At 35.1% G+C, this 17,024-nt stretch overlaps 1 protein-coding gene across 10 annotated transcripts in view; it reads left to right on the top strand.

Moving 5' to 3' along the window:
* ANKRD44 (ankyrin repeat domain 44) overlaps positions 1-17,024 on the top strand; it is a 344,895-nt gene that overhangs the window by 175,803 nt on the left and 152,068 nt on the right. For all 10 annotated transcript variants that reach the window (XM_051985956.1, XM_051985957.1, XM_051985959.1 and 7 more), the window contains exon 3: positions 12,106-12,184. In XM_051985956.1, coding sequence (XP_051841916.1) covers positions 12,106-12,184 — 79 coding nt within the window. The remainder of the gene's footprint in view (positions 1-12,105; positions 12,185-17,024) is intronic.

Below are 17,024 nucleotides of genomic sequence, written 5' to 3' on the forward strand. Positions count from 1 at the left end.
AAACAAATTGGGTGACCAAATAACTTATGGTATATAAATGTAATACAAAATTATTAGATCATCATAAGAAATTATAAAAGTGATGAATACAGAGAAGTTTGAGAAGATAATTATGAAGTTACAGGGAATAAACTGAACAGAACTAGGAGAACAAATTATTTAGTGACTGCAACCATGTAAAGAAAAATTATAGTGGAAGAATTAAGGACTCTAATTATTTCAATGACTAATCCTAACTCATGAAAACCTATTGCAGAGAAAGGGTAGACTAGAGGTAGAAAACAAAGTGTACACATTCATTCACGGCCAATGTGTGAATTTGTTTTGGATATACTGATTTATTACAAGGAATAACTTTTATTGGAAATTGAGGAATGGCTGGATCAAGTCAATAGACATTTATTTAAATACCTACTACTATTGCAAGGCTTTATGTTTAGTTTTGGAGAATATGATAGTGAATAAAAAAGAAAAAATTTAAGAGTATTCATGAAACATTAAAAACAAATACAGAAGGAGCGGTTAGGTGGCCTATTGGATAAAGCACCAGCCCTGGTTGCATTTATATCTGGCCTCAAATACTTACTTGCTGTGCAACCCTAGGCAAGACATTTTACTCTGCTCCCAAAACCCTAAAATGAAATTCACAGAAGAATGCAGAAGGAAGTTTTGGACAATAGATACAAAGGAGAGTTTTGCTACTACTCTGTTTAGTGTTAGAGGTAGGGAATAGATATATGATTTTTTTAATCATAGCTTTTTATTGATAGAACATATGCATGGTTAATTTTTCAACATTGATCCTTGCAATCACTTCTGTTCCAACTTTTCCCCTCCTTCCCCCCAGCCCCTCCCCTAGATGGCAGGCAGTCTCATACATGTTAAACATGTTAAAGTATTAGATATATGATTTTATTGATATAAACTTTCAAGTGAGAAACTCTCTTTACCAATGCAGGCTGGTATTTTTTCTGCAACTTAAAATGTTAGAGGGTTGTCTCAAAATTGCCCCAAGAGGCTCTTGTCTAGAAGTACTCACCTATATAAGTCACAGACAGATACTGAACCTTGATCTCAACTTCAAGGCTGATTCTCTATGTAATTGAAATTCAGAATTTAATATGCAACCATCCTTTTCTCTTTGTTTATTGAGATGTTCATTACTGAAGAAGCTATATTAGATAATCTCCAAGACCCTTAGTAGTTCTACCATTCTATAGTTGTAAGAATTCTCTCGTAGAATGAATCAGGGCAAACACTGTTCACTTATTTAAGGAATTCCCATTTCTGCTTGCTCCTCATGTGTGCAGAAAAACAAGGACTTTGTTTATCCTGTCCTTTTCCTTATCAAGTGATAAATTTTCTGATAATTCCTACATTTTTCTTTTTTGTCAGAATTAATGAAATAGGTTTATAGTATTCCTATGACCCTGAACAAATTAGACAATGAAGTCCTATTTTAAAGGAAATCCTAAGATAAGGAGAAAATGGGGAAAGAAGGAAGAAAATTGGTGTCTTCAAAATTTCTGGATTAGGGATAGCCCAGGTCATTTCAAACACCCTGTGGCTATTTTGATTATGGACAAAGATTTGCTGTCTGCTGAAACTAATAATGTACTTTGAGCTGATGCCAGGCTTCTGCTGTATTTTTCTTTTATACTGCCTATCAAATACTGTCTGATTGAGTCCATATAGTATGTTGCAAGAAGTAATAATGCTTTAAGAAACATGTGTTCATTGCTTCCCTGACCCTAAAATAGCTTATAATCAGGTTAAGTATTCTGTAATTACTATCAGAATTTGAAATTCCATGTTATGTTTCAAAATTTCTTTTTTTCCTGAAATAAAACTTCTAAAATCATTACAATAAGTATTATTGTGTTACCTATAACTTTTTATCATAAATTGTAATGCCTGAAAATTCCTAAGAATAAAATCAGCACTATTTCCTTTTTTATTAAATAATAATCATATGACTTTCAGTCAGCTTATAAAGTGAGAAGAGAACTTTTAATATCACTCATAATTGGTCTTAATTTCTACGGGTTTGTCTTTTGAATCAAATGAGTAAATAAGAAATCAGGAGTTAGACATTTACTAGGTGGTACCTTTTAGGCAAAGTAGGAAGGCTGATCACCTTTGGTCAAACCATTTAACCTCTCAGTGGTCCAAATTAATCTCCAAGTTCATAAATTGCAGAGAAAGTGCCAATCTATATCAGTAGAGAGAATTCCTTCCGCTAGGAGTTCTCTGCATTAAATTTAGGAAATCAGATGACTAGTTCCTAACATTATTTTGAATGAGAAACCATTTATTTATACCTTGTCTAGCAAAAATTTTAATATTCAGTATTAACTTTACTATTATATTTCTTTATATTCAGTGGTGGGAAGAAATCCAAATATCATCTTTCATTTGTGGAAACTTTTAAAAATTAAGTTAATATTTGAGATGTCAACCAGGAGCTTTAGTTCACATACTCATTTACTACCAAAATCTTCTCCACCAATATGATGGAGCAATATAAGCACCAATATGAAGTAATTGGGTAAAAATCTCCATGTCTTTTATCAGAGTAAGGATTTTAGGGTATAATCACTTTTGAGATTTTACGAAAATTATGACCAAGGAAAAGTTAGTTCCAGTGAACAAGGCACCAGTAGGTAATAGTAGAAGCCTAAACTTTTGCATTTGGTTTTTGTCTGGTTTTTTTTGTTGTTGTTTGTTTGTTTGTTTTATTTTGTTTTACCAACCCAAGGAACCTTGCATGTGGCAGGAAGGCAATGTTTATAAGGTAGACAAGGCAAAAATTAAATTTCATTGAAAATTGAATTGGAGACAGAATTTGGCCCATTCTTTAGCATTTCTCATCTTCATCTCTCAAAGTGGTCTTACTTAAATCCAAGTTTGTTTCCCATTTTTACAACATATTTAGTACTCTTTTGCCTATGGGTTTTTTTTTTTTTTGAGGAAACAACATATCCTTTACAAAGTTCATTCTATTAGTCATTGCTATAACTCAAAGATTCTTCTTTCTGCTGCATCTTTGACTTTTTCTTGGCACATTGCTATGTCCAGCAATCATCAGTGCATCCCAGATGTCACGTTAAGCTCTCTGGGTCTAATTTGGTAATTATTTCCCATGCCTCTGTCCTAGTAGATGTTTTGGCTGAATCAGATCTGAAAAATTAATCTTACCATTCTCCCAGAGTTAATGACATGAAACTTAAAAAAAAAAAACTATTTCTTTCTAATTTTGCTTAATATTTTTTAATCAGTGTGCATGATGCTAAGTATAAAAGGAGAGGTGTGAGTTATTTTTGTTTTTAAGTATATAATGGCTGCAAAAAATACAAGATTGCATTATTATACCCCTTTTATAATTCTACTTTTCATTTCTAGCTCATAATTTATTTGTAATTATAGCTTCCAAAAGGCATGATGAGCATTGAATCATCTCTACAAATAAAGAGTAGAGTACCTCCTATAGCCATTTAAAATTACATTTTTAGTTCATTGAAATGGCCTGATTTCCTTTTGAATACATAGATTTAAGATTCCTTTATTTTCTTTCATCTACTTTTTATATTGTAAACAGACAATTTAGAAACTTCCTCTGTCTGCTCTCTGCCATGTTGCCCCCTCAGCAGGTTTTCAGTTCAACAGGCAGTCATCCCTTTTACATGCTATCTTGTAGTGCCATGGGCTATTAAAGAGAGAGAAAGCTTGCTTTCTTTGGCTATCACAACATTCAAACTAAATTTATGTTGACATCCACTTTAAAAAATAAAATATCTTTGAAATCAGTAGTACTAAAAAAAAAAAAAGCATACCCTTCTATTCTCTCTCCAACATGTAAAGTTGGGTGTCAACATAAATCCATTTTTAATTTTTAAAAATTTTCTATTGGATCTGTGTAAAAAGAAAAAGTTTCAAGAGATATAATCTGATATGAATTTGATTTATAGGAAGTAAAATAAAAAGAAACTATTATTTTGTTATATTTCATGTAAACCTCAACTTAATTGTCTTTGAGTTATTTTCTATCCTATCATATTCATAGTTGCTATAAAGACTAATTTTGTTATTTCATCTGTATACAAACATTAATTGAAAATAAAGGGTAGGATAGCTAGGTGTCCTACTGGCCTTGGAGTCAATGGGATTTAAGTTCAAATTCAGTCTCAGACACTGTACTTATTAGCTATATGATCGTGAGCAAGTTACTTAACCTCAAATACCTTGCCAAAAAAAAAAAAATTAAAAAAAAAAAAGAAGAAAAGAGAGAGAGAGAGAGAGAAAATTGGAATTAAATGGAATAAAACGGATACCTACTATACTGCCCCTGAATAAGAATCTGATATAGATCCATTTTCAAAATGGAAATATGACCCAAAGCAAAACTCTACAGTACCATCAAAAATTTTAGATCATGTCCAGAGGAGGGAATTCATTCAAAGACCAGAAGAAAGGTATGATTTGGTATGGAACCTATCTACCTTAAAAAGTTGTTTATAATATTAGAACTGGGAGGGGATTTAGAAACCATTTAGTCCAATTCCCTAATTTTGTAGAAGAGGAAACTGAGGTCAAAGGCTGTTAAATGCCCAAATTCACACAGGTAATAAGTGTCAGAATTTTAATTCAGATTCTAGAATTCTAACCCTATGGCTCTTTCTGCTTCACCACATTTCATGGTCAAGATACATCCAAGTGATAGAGGAGAACTACTTAAGAATTATATAAGTTTTAATATTTATTCATGGATAGGTCACCTAAAGCCACTGTGAATATGTTCAGGTAATTAAAAGGAACTTTAGTGCTAGCATATAAAATCAAGAATTTTTACCATATGATCTCACTCAACACACCCTTGTTATGTTATGGAAACTTCAGTTTGAACAGGTCATGTTATAAAAGATATAAAAAAAAATCAGTAACTTCTAAAGCCAGCTAAGTGCTTAATGACAGGCCAAGTAGATTCAGAAGAGACAAAAGCCTGGGAGATCTCTTGGGTTTTTCTTTTAGCAAAGAGCTCCAAATCAGAACATGAACCAGCAATTACTTTGCTTCAGGCCAGATTAAGTCACAATTAATTTGATTCCATTTCACTTCTTGTTTAAATCACTTAAGTAAAGCTTAGCTTGTTGAACCAGACACTGGAACCAGTTCAATTCACTGAAGACTATGAGATGATGTAATTTTGTCCTTGGATTCACAAGAAATGAATTAGGTAAAGAAAAGAGTTGGAGAACAAACCAGAATGCCATCAAAAGTAGGGTATTTTGAGATTAAATAAAGGTTTGATAAAAATTATGATAGAAAGGGTAATTTGCCTGGGTCATTTGTATTTTTCTCTTGGGGAAAATGAAGTCACAAACTTATTTTTATTAAAAATAACAGCCATTTCCCTCCTGAATATGGAATATTGGCTTTTAAAATTAATTTGATGTGACTACGCTTTGGAAGAACAAATGCACAATCTTATATAGCAATAACAGTAGTTATTTATAGTTACATAGTACCTTACTGTTTTTGATGTACTTTACAAATATTATCTCATTTGATCCTCACAACAACTCTGAGAGATAGGTTCTATTATTAGTTTTATTTTACAAATGAGAAAACCAAGGCAGACCTATATCTGAGACTTACCTAAAATCAAAAGGTTAGTGAGGTTCAATTTGAACAAAGGTCTTCCTGATTCCAGCTCTAGTATACCGCCTACTGGACCACCTAATAGCCTATAAAATAATAGTAATAATAATGGATGTTTATAAAGTACTTTAAAGTTTAAATGGTGCTTATGTAAATAGTCACATCTGAGCTTCACAACAACCTTATGAAAAGGATCCTCCAGTTCTTCTTCTTCCCATTTTACAAATGAGAAAATTAAGGCTGACATCCTAAGTGACGTAGTCCATAGTCATTCAAATAATAGGTTGAACTCCAGCCTTTGACACAAGCTTTCCATGCTACACTGCCTCCTAAATGTCCAGCATGCACTGTTTTTGTTTTTTGTTTTTTTAATCTTGTAATTATATGCATGGCCTACTTTCAATTATCCATAATAACTGCCAACAGGGATAACACACATACAATAATTGAAATTCACAGGTATCCTCTCCTTAGCCATTTAATGTCACCCCAGTTCTCCATGAAACCTTTTTGTCAGAACTGATAAGGAATAGCAAAATGGAGTGGTTGGAGTTTCAACTCTTATGATTTCCCCTGCCTGCCATCTGGCATGGATACTAATGAGTCATGAAATGCCTAAAAGCAAGAAGTCAGAGGGGGAGGTGCAACAGCAAAAGGGCCTGAGCTAGCCACAAATTGAATAATCAGTTTCTGAATAATGAAGAGCTGACTAAGTTGACTGTATAATTAAATGCTAGCAGAAAATGATCATTAAAGTGAACTGCTAATCAAAGTCCTGGGGATCTTTAAAGTTTTCCTGAAACACTTGGTTGGGAGAAAGTACAATATGTAATATGGTCTTTACCTGTCATAATCACAGAGAAAGAAAGAGATGAGAGAATTTTATAAAAAGAGGACTTTGTGCTGATTAATTTTGGTGTTTAAAAATCTTTGTGGGTCCTTGCCTATATAACTAGGCACTTCTCTTTAAAAACAAAACAAAATAAATGAATATTTTTCAACCATGAACTGTGCCATAGGACCAAGCTTAATGATTTCCAGAGAAGTTGGAACTTGTTTATTACAACAATGGAAGGTTGAAAGGAAACTGAAAATCATCTTGGTATGTCCTTGAATATATTATGTGCCTTTTGGTCCATTCTGATTGATCTTGACTTTAACAAAAGATGTAGGGAAGAAAGGACTGTATGAAAAGAAATTATATGCACATACAGAGGAAATTAAAATGGCATCTTAACTGAGTTCTCTGTCTCCTATCAGAACCATGACTAGAAATTCTCATGCCTGGAGCAGACAACTGAGTGTAATGTATATGCAAGAGTGAGGACATCCTGATTGCTGATTAGTCATATTGGAAGCAGAGGCAGCATTTTCCTCTATGACTCTGGGTCTGATTGCCAAAGGGATCTGGGAGATCCGGAGAGAACAGTGCCAAAAGTGGTCGAGGACTTTAAAGTGAGATGCCGTGGGGATAATGGTCACTAGGGAGGAAGTGTGTGGTTCCCTTAGGGAATGTGTGCCCATTAGAGTATCAGCTCTGAATTATCAGCTGCCTACCCCGTATTAATTATGGCTCTGCTTCTAATCTCTCTACTCTCTAATCTATCCTTCCCATAGCTACCAAAAATTTTCCTAAAGTAAAGTAAAGTTTGACTATGTCACAACTCTGTTCAAAGATTTTAAGTGCCTCCTATTAAGTATAAAATAAGAGACAGCCTCCTCTTTAAAAAAAAAAAAAAGCATATTTTGTTCGAAAAAACAAAGTAAGAAAAAAAGAAAAACAGAAAAGGAATATAAAACAAAATAAAGTAAAACAAAAGAGAACTTTGTACGTGCCCAGTAGAACATCAGGGAGGATTCAAAATATATAACAAATTACCAGATCAAGAAAGCATATGTATTAGTAGAAGAAATTATATTATTAATGTCAATTTTTTCTTCCTTGTAAATTATTCTTTGGTTCTCTGCTGTGCATCTTGTTTACTTTATTCTTTTTTTCTCCTTTTCTTCCCCCCCACCCCCAGAAAGTAACACATAAGAAAAGGTATATTTATATATACACACATTCACACCCCCCCATATATATATACATCTTTCCTTTCCTTGCTGACTCTTTAATTAAATTCTGCTCTATAACTTGCCTTGCTCTTAGTTAACTTCCTTCCATCCAAAGATCCCTCCTTCACCCCTTGTTTTCCTATCCACCAATCCCTCCCCCTTATTTCTTTATAGATTTTGGAGGGTGCTATACCCTTCATGGTATATTTGTAGTGTTGCCTATTGAACTCATTCTCAATATGAGAAGGTTTGTTGAAGTTGGGATTGCAGACAGGTATTGCTAGGTATGGTAAAAGAATCTGCAGACTTGAACCCATCTTCAAGTCAAGGGGCAAAGTTTATTGTAATTGTAATACCAGTTGAAGTGGGTTAAGTTCCAAAAAAATTTAGAAAAGAACCAAGACCAAGAAGATAGATTTATAGGACAGTTAGACCAGAGCTTACAGGTAGGTTTGAGGAGTGTTTTATTCACTATTGTCTCGGGAACTTGTTTATCACTGACCAACAAATTATCTTACAGTTAGTATTATTTGTAAGACTATCCTAAGGCCAGAAGACTTTAGAATGATTGATAGACAGATTGTTAGATCAGTAGCATGCTAGGATCAGAGAGCTTCAGGATCTCTAATATATCTTCCCTGAAGTCTAAGAGAAGAAATATTATTACATTCCTAGGTCAGAAGATTTTTTTTTACAAACATTGACAGACAGATTATTAGAATAATAGCCTTCTAAGGTTGGGGGGACCTCAGGATCACTGATTCTAAGGCCAGAAGACTTTAGAATCATTGACAGATTGTTAGAAGAGAAGGACTCTAAAGTCAGGGGACCTAAAAATTATTGCTATATTTCCCTTAGGAGCTGTACTCTATCATTTTTCTCCCTTCAAGCAGTTTGAACCCCAAATTCATTTGGAACAAAGGGATGGAGGTCTCATCTTCTGGACCTGCTTCATGCTCTTGAGGGGAGTAGAGTTGGCCCTGTCTAGTGGAGTCCAGACTGGGGAGGGGAGGCAAAATGGCGGCAGCAGTATCCAGGGGGAGCTGAGTGTCAGAGTCAGTTAGCCAGTAGTTTTCAGGGTGAACAGATGGTTGGAAGTTCATAGCTTGGAGTCTGGAGGAAACAAATCTTACAAGTAGGTTAAAAATGCAGGGACCAAATATGAGCAAAAAAGGATAATTAAAGTGGAGTTAGTATAGGGGTTACTAGGGACAGTACCCAGGAACCCCACCCGAGGAAGACTGTGGGGGTAGACAAGGCTATTGTGAATCTCTAACATCCAGACAGCTTTTCCTAGGATAAACACCAAAGAGCATTCCCCCAAATCCTGCTTTTGTCTCCTCAAAGCAGTAGAGGAAAATGGGCAGGACAGTGGCCTTATACACAGTGAGAAGAGTGCTGAGGTGGCCTAAGGTGCAAGCACCATAAGCAGTGGGTAGAGAGGATGACATGCAGAGTGGAGAGATAATCTTAAGTGGGTCTGATCTCCCGCCTTCTCTGTCCTACAAGGGAAGGCTTTTACCCAATTAGTAAAGGTGTCAACAATAACCAAAAGCAGTCTGAAGCCCCTGCGAGGGGGCATGGGTGTAAAACCCATCGCCAGTCCTCCCGGGTATGTACCCCTCCTTCCGACCGGCTTCAGGAAAGCCTTTCCAGGATTTACTTGGGCACAAACTGGGCAGACCTGGCAGATCTGCTTAATTGTTTCTCCTAGCTTGTGACCAGGGAAAATAGGTTTCATAAGGGATCAGGGAGCTTTTTCCCCCCAAGTGAGTAGCTTGGTGTAAGCCATAGAGAAGTTGCCACTGGCTGGCTTCTGGGATCAGAACTTGGCCTGAAGGTGTTTGAAACCACCCAGAAGGAGAAAGGGTGTACCCCCTTTCTTTAGCAAGGGCTTGTTCCTGGGAGCTATGAGGGAGTGTAGGAGCTGGAGAATTAAAGGTGCCATGGTCAGGGGCAAACAGGCAGCAGCATGGCAGATACAAAAAAAAAGCATCTTTAAGATCTAAGGTAGAAAACCATTGTGTCTCCTGGGATACTTGTACTCATGGCTTCTACTGACCATTTTCTCTGATAATAGAAATTCTTAAGTTGATACCTCTCCCCACTCTGTGAAAAGGGAAAAAGGTGTTGCACACATACTTGGAGGCTTTCACCTTCTCCTTCTTGTCCCACACACAGTAATTACCACTATAATTTTTTAGGTTTGACTGATAAAAAGTCCTGGAAATATGCAAGTTTGTTGAATGTCCATATTTTTTCATTCAAAATTATAGAAAATTTTGCTAGATATAAAGCCTAGTTCTTTTGATTGTCTGTAGATATGACTCCTGGACCTGCAGTTTTTTATTATAACTGCTGATAAGTCTTATACAATTCTAATTATACAATTCTAATTGTCACTTCAGAGTTATTTGAATTTTTTTCCTTGTGTCTCAAAAAATTTTCTCTTTGATCTGGGGATTTCAAAATTTGGCAATAACATTTCTGTATATTTTTCACAAAGGATCTCTTTGAGGTGGTAATCGGTGGATTTTTTCTATTTCTACTTTCCCCTCAGGTTCTATCATTCCAGGACAATTTTCTTGGATTATTTCCTGCATTATTGTGTCAAAGTTCTCTTTTTTGATCACAACTTTCTGACAGTACAGTTATTCTTATATTTTCTCTTCTTGATCTGTTCTTCAGATCTGTCATTTTTTTTTCTTATAAGATATTTCACATTCTGTCATATTTTATCATTCTTTATAATCTGTTTTGTTATTGCTTTGGTCACTCATGGTTTCACTGGCTTCCCCTTGCCCAGTTCATTTTCATCTTTGAGACTCTGTATCTCCTTTTTTAAATGTTTCTTGTTTTTCTTGGATGGTTTTTATTTTTTTAGTTTTTCCTCAATGTCTCTCATTTGATTTTTTAAATACTTTTTTGAATTCTTCTATAAATTTTCTCTGGGTGGGGAGCCATTTCACATTATCCTTTGAGGTAGAAGCTCTTTTTTTTTTTAAACTAAAGTGTTCTCCTCTGACGATGAACCCTGGTCTTCCCTGTTCCATAATATGTTTTAAGGATAGGGTTATTTCTTCTTTGCTGGTTCATTTTTTTTTAATAAGATATATTAGTGTAAGCACCTCTAATCATGGGGTAGGGAGTTAGTGCCTCAAGCTTCCCTTCAACTCTTCCCTCTGAAATGGACCCCAAACCAAGAGCTCCCCAGTCCAGCAAATGCCCAGCCAGTAGCATCCCTGCCCCCCTGCTTCTTCACTCACTTAGTACTGATTCCTTCTCCCCAGGTCTTAGCAGCACAGCTGAGCCCAGCGTTCCCAATCAGGCAAGGTTCACTCTGTCCACCCTGACTCAGACACTGACTAGACAAACAGTCCGGGAGTAGAACGTCTCTGTGGTTCCTGCTGAGTCTCCAGACGTTTCTAACTAGGTTCCCCACTTGGTGTTTCTGTGGAGCTAGCCCGGAGGTATTTGTACTTCAGACAGGTTAATCCCCAACCCAGGGGCTTTTTTTCAGATCTTCTTGGATAGTAATAGGAAAACCCCTGTTCTGCCGGAAAGCTTGTTTTTTCACTTGTCTATGTTCATCCTGAGGCCCAAATTTGTTCTATTTGTGGGGAAAATCTGTAGAGCATGAAATTTACCAATTTACTCCACCATCTTCCCAGAATCCTCTCTGAAACAGCCTCCTAAATCTGACATTTAAGGTCCTTCATAATCTGCTTCCAATTTATCTTTCTAGCATTATTTCACATTTCCCATATATAATGTATTATATATATAATCTTATTTATGTATATATGAAATAGAGTAAATATGGCATAGATTCTATTTTTCATTCATATAAGATGATTAGTAGTCTTCCAAAATCAAACATATTATCTTTTGTCACTGTACATTCATACTATCTTTTTCTAGTTTCTGGAATATACTCCTTCCTCATTTTTACCATCCAACAACCTTCTTTTCTTTAAAGGCTTAGTTCAGATTCTCCTTCTCTGAAGTCTTCTCTATTTACTCTCAGCCAGATCTCCCGCTTCAACTTTTCTTAGAGTACTTTATCTGAATGTCTCCTCCCACCTCCATTATTTCCTACATTGTGCAATATTTTTCTGTTTCCTTGTCATTCCCTTAATAGAATATGAGCTCCTTAAAGGCAGGAGTTATATCATACCTATATCTTTTTATCTCCAGGGCTTACCATAGTATCTTCTTTGTTCATTCTGTTCATATGGTGCATATACAGAATAAATTTGTAACCTGAGTCATTCAGTTAGAATTTTTGGATTTCTACCTCAGCAACTTTGATAAATGTTCATTTCTATTTGCACCATCACTGGCATCTATTAGCCTTCATCAACTTTTTGAATTCTTGTTTTCCTCCAGGATACTGAGAAGCGGACCCCACTTCATGTTGCAGCTTTTCTGGGAGATGCAGAGATCATTGAACTCCTAATTCTTTCAGGTAAATTCAATTTCCTTACAAGTCAATGGCAAGCCAAATGGCCACCCAGAGAGAATGTTGCTATGTTACAAATGATGCATTAAACAACTAAGAGGGACCTAAATAACAGCATTTTATTATGTGTGTGGAACATTCTTTGATCAATACTTTCCTGAGTATAACAAAGTCAGTGAATACAGTTGTTTTAGATGAATAGCTGATATTTATATGGCAATTTGAGGATTGCAGAATGTTTTGATACAATATTATAAATACATTCTTTGATCCTTATAATAGCCCTGTGAAATGGGTACTATTATTATTTTTGTTATCTGAATGGGGAAAATGGCTTTTGTTGCTGTTGTTTATTGTTTTCAATTGCATTCAATTCTTTGTGATCATTTTTGGAATTTTCTTGGTGAAAATACTAGTGCTTTGCCATTTCTTTCTTAAACTATTTTATAGGTCAGGAAATTGAGGGAAACAGGTTAAATAAATTGCTCATGATCAAACAGCTGGTACAGATTTGAAGATGCATTTGAACTCATGTTTTCCTGACTCCAGTTCTGGTGCCCTATCCACTATACCGTAACTGCCAAACAATGAGACTTGTAGAACTAAAACAACTTACCAGTTTGTAAGACTCTTAGCTAGGAAGAATCTCGGGCAGGATTCAAACCTAGCCTCTTCCTGCTTCTAAGGCCAGGCTTCTTTCCTCTGCATCATTTTGGGTAGTAGAAAACTCATGGGACTTGGAACTAGGCATAATCTTATTTTGGGTCCCAATCCTCACGTTTACATTAATAATATAACTCTAATCATGTGAGTCCCTGAACCTCTCAGTGCTTTAAATTCTTGTAGAATGAAAATAGTAATACTTGTTTTTGCCAGATTTAAAGAGTTGTTAAGAAGAAAATGTTTAGACCATAAAATGATATATAAATTGACTATACACCATAGAATGACATATAAATTTCTAGGCCATAAAATGATGTATAAATTGGGGTTATTATTTCTCCATCAAATATTTTCTATTATTGATTTCTACAAATCTAATGGGCATCAGAGTAAAAATTAGAATGCCACAAAATAGATTAGCTCAATTTAAAAAAAAAATAGTGTGTTCACTCCTTTATTTTGCAAAGTGGCTTCTTGGAACATAAATAAATTCACAGATATTTGTACTTTTTAATGTTAAAAAATACTTGCAAATTGGCATTCTTAATAATACATTATCAAATGAATTCACAAAAAGATGGTGGGCTTTTTCCTAATAAGCAAGACTGAGCTAGTCCTGCCCACAGAGTATAGCTAAATCAGTGTAAATGACTGGTTATCCTTTCTCTTAATCCCTTGCATTTTCCATTTGAGGAAATCAAAATTCAATAGATATGGCCTTGTCTCATCACAAGCCTTTGGTCAAGTGTAAATTTTTGTATTTGTTTCCTGGACTTAAAAGGCACCCATGGGATTCCTGAATATGTTTTATAAAGCAACTATTTGAATAGCTAAGAGTTATTAAACAATGTTATACCCTTTGATTTAGCAATACTACTATTAGATCTGTTTCCTAAGTCAATCAAGGAAAAAGGAAGTTAACCTATATAATCTAAAATATTTCTAGCAGCTCTCTTTGTAGTGGCAAAGAACTAGAAAATGAAGCAATACTTATCTATTGGGGAATGACTAAACAAGTTGTGATATATGATTATTACAAAATACTACTGTGCTATATGAAATGATGAGCTGGTTGATTTTAAAAAGACATGGAAAGATTAAATGAAATAATGAAGAGTGAAATGAGCAGAATCAAGAGAATGCTGTATGCAGTAATGAAATATTGTTTGAAGAATAACTAAATGACTAAGTTATTCTGAGTATTATAACTCCTCAAATCCTCCATGGAGGAAGATGCTGTACATCTCCAAAGAAAGAATTGATAGAAGTCTGCCTATTATGGTTTTACATGAAAGAGAGAAGGAAAGAGAGAGACAAAGACAAAGAGGCAGACAGAAACAGAAAGATGGAAAGAAACAGAGACAAGAGAATTTAATGATGACTTTCTCTATGAATAGTGGGGAGGAAAAGAGGGAGATAGTTTGGAACTTAAAATGGAACAAAAAGGAGGCTAAAAGTGAAACATTGTGGAAGTAAAACAAGCATTGAAGATTTTTAAAAGTTAGCTATGTGGTAATTAGTATATAATGTCAGTAATCTGAAAGAAGGCTATTAATGTTTTCTTCAAATGTTAACACATTATCTAATTCTTATGTTGTTATTGATTAAGAGATGTTCAGCAGAGGTAATTATGGCTTACCACAAACTATGCTTTTGGGCCACTGGCCAAAACAAAACATTAGGCATTGTGAACTTGCCTCATCCTTTTACATGCTTCCCTCCTCTTGACACCAAAAGTTATACCAAAATATATAACACCAAAAGTATTGAAGTATTACTTCTGTTAAAATAAGTAAATTTTCACCAGCTGAAGTCTAAAATTCTAAACAACTTGTTTTGTTTGAGATCTGCTCAGATTTTACCTGAGAGCTAGTTCCTATCCAAATAGTTCTTGCTTCAGTAGCTGAAATTAATTTATAAGTGACAGTAGAAACAGCAAAAATACTTGGGTCTAGAATGAAGAATTCCATTCCATTCCATATACCAACTATTCCTGCCACAGTTTCAGAACCATGAGCATCTCAGGGTTATATTTTTATTATATAATTTTGAAAATGTATATTCAATCTCAAGTTTGTTCCCATTTAATTCAATAAACACTTATTCTTTCCTAAAATGTCCATAGTTCTGAGTTTAGTGAAAGAGACATAAATACCAAGAAAAAGGTAGACTTTCTATTTGGGAGAGATATAGTATATGCACAAATAAATACATTCAAAGTAATTTAGGGAAAAAAAAACCCACTAACTAGGGAGGAAATAAGGAAACATTTGGTGAGAGAAGTGACAACTAAATTGATTTTGAAAACTGAATTACAAAAGGTAGAAATAAAGGTGAGGAGGGTGTCCATACGGGAGATGGACAAAGTTGTCTTGTACATCCATTCAGAGACAAGAAATAGTTCAATTTAGGGAGTAGCTAGTACAAGGGGACAATGCTGTTAAATTCTAGGGGTTTTTTTTCCCCTCCAGATACTGGGAAGCTGGGAATAGAGATGATTTGAAAAGGATGGTCTGGACAATCTGAAAAATGTGGTCCCCCAAACTGTCCAAATATATATATAGTGTCCAGTTCTTATACATATTGCAAGATGATCCTTGTCATGAGATGAAAGTCTTTACATGGAGGAAGTTCTTGGCTCCCAATCAGAATGAAAGGCTTTTTAGGTTTAGGTTGAGACATCTGAAGGCTTTGGATTCCAGAGACTAGTGGTTCATGTGTTTGGGGATCTCAGCTGGTTTGAAGTCATTTCTGAGTAGGGAGGTTGGAGTGAAGAGACATGAGCTATACCCCCTTATTTATGTGGTACATCTTCAGAGAGCACACCTTCTTGAGAAATAGTTTCCTGTCACATATATATTAATCAATCTATCTTTAATTATTGCTTTGTAACCATGAGAGGGTCAAAGCTGTTTTAGATATCTTTAGATCTGTATCTTTGCTTAGCTTTGGAATTGTGACTTACTACTAATGTTGAGCTAGTAAGATCCCTAAGAAAAAATTTCAGTTCTACTTTGGAATTTCTTTTCATACACTTTCTATCCTTTATGCCAACCAGAAAGAAAAAGAAGCAGAGTTTGGAAAAGTTTTCCAAAAATTCTAATCACCTTTGAATTGTCATGTTTCCCATTTATTCTTATTTTTATAGAAAAATGTTCTTTTCCTACCTGGGTTTTGTTTTGTTTCTCAAGGAATATAATTTCAAGATCACCATATTCATCATTTCATTATCTTTCTTGCATCTTGCAGCTGATACTTAGGGCAACCATTGAAAGAATTTTCAGATTTAATAATGAATGAGGTATTAATTATTCCCCAGGTTGAACAAGTGATTGTGTCCCACTGAAGTTATATAGTATTGCATCACCATCACCCCTCTTCTGCATTAACATATGGATGAACAGTGTAATCCAAGTTAGTGGAATTCCTGTTGATGATATCTCCTGATTTCCAAAGGAAATATAGAAGCCTCATAGGAAATGCGAGAAGAATTCAGGACATAAAGATGTGGCTGATATTTTCCCATAAATTGGCTTTTTCTCACTATTAGCTTAGCTACTCCTTAATTTAGAGGGACTTAAGGTAGAGGGAAGATTAAGAACTAGTAAAAAATCACTAGCCAGATGATCTAAGTGTCAGGTAATCCCTCAGCCAGCTCATTATTTATGAATTGCCAAGAATCAAATAAAAGAAGCAGGGTTCCTAGAGATAAGCAAGATAGATAATAATAGCTAAATAACAATTATAGACCACCTACTATGTGCCAGGTACTATGCTAAGTACCTTACAAATATTTGCTGTTGTTGAGACATTTCAGTCAGACATGACCCCATTTGGGGTTCTCTTGGCAAAATACAGGAGTGATTTGCCATTTCCTTCTCCAGCTTATTTTATGGATGAAGAAACTGAGTCAAACTTAAGTGACTTGCCCAGAGACACACAGCTAGGAAGCGTTAAGTGTCTGAGGCCAGATTTGAACTCAGGGACTCCTGACTTCAGGACTGGTGCTCTATCCACTGCAACCAACTAGCTGCTCCCCTCCCCCCGCAACTCAGTTCTTTTTAACTCCAAGGCTAGCACCTTATCCACTGTGCCACTAATAGTAACCTAACACTTTAAATTGTTTATATTATTTGATCCTCATACTAACCGTCTAGATAGAGGCTATAATCAGTTTAAATAT

The sequence above is a fragment of the Antechinus flavipes genome, chromosome 3 (genome assembly GCF_016432865.1).
Source record: "Antechinus flavipes isolate AdamAnt ecotype Samford, QLD, Australia chromosome 3, AdamAnt_v2, whole genome shotgun sequence".
Lineage (NCBI taxonomy): Eukaryota > Metazoa > Chordata > Mammalia > Dasyuromorphia > Dasyuridae > Antechinus > Antechinus flavipes.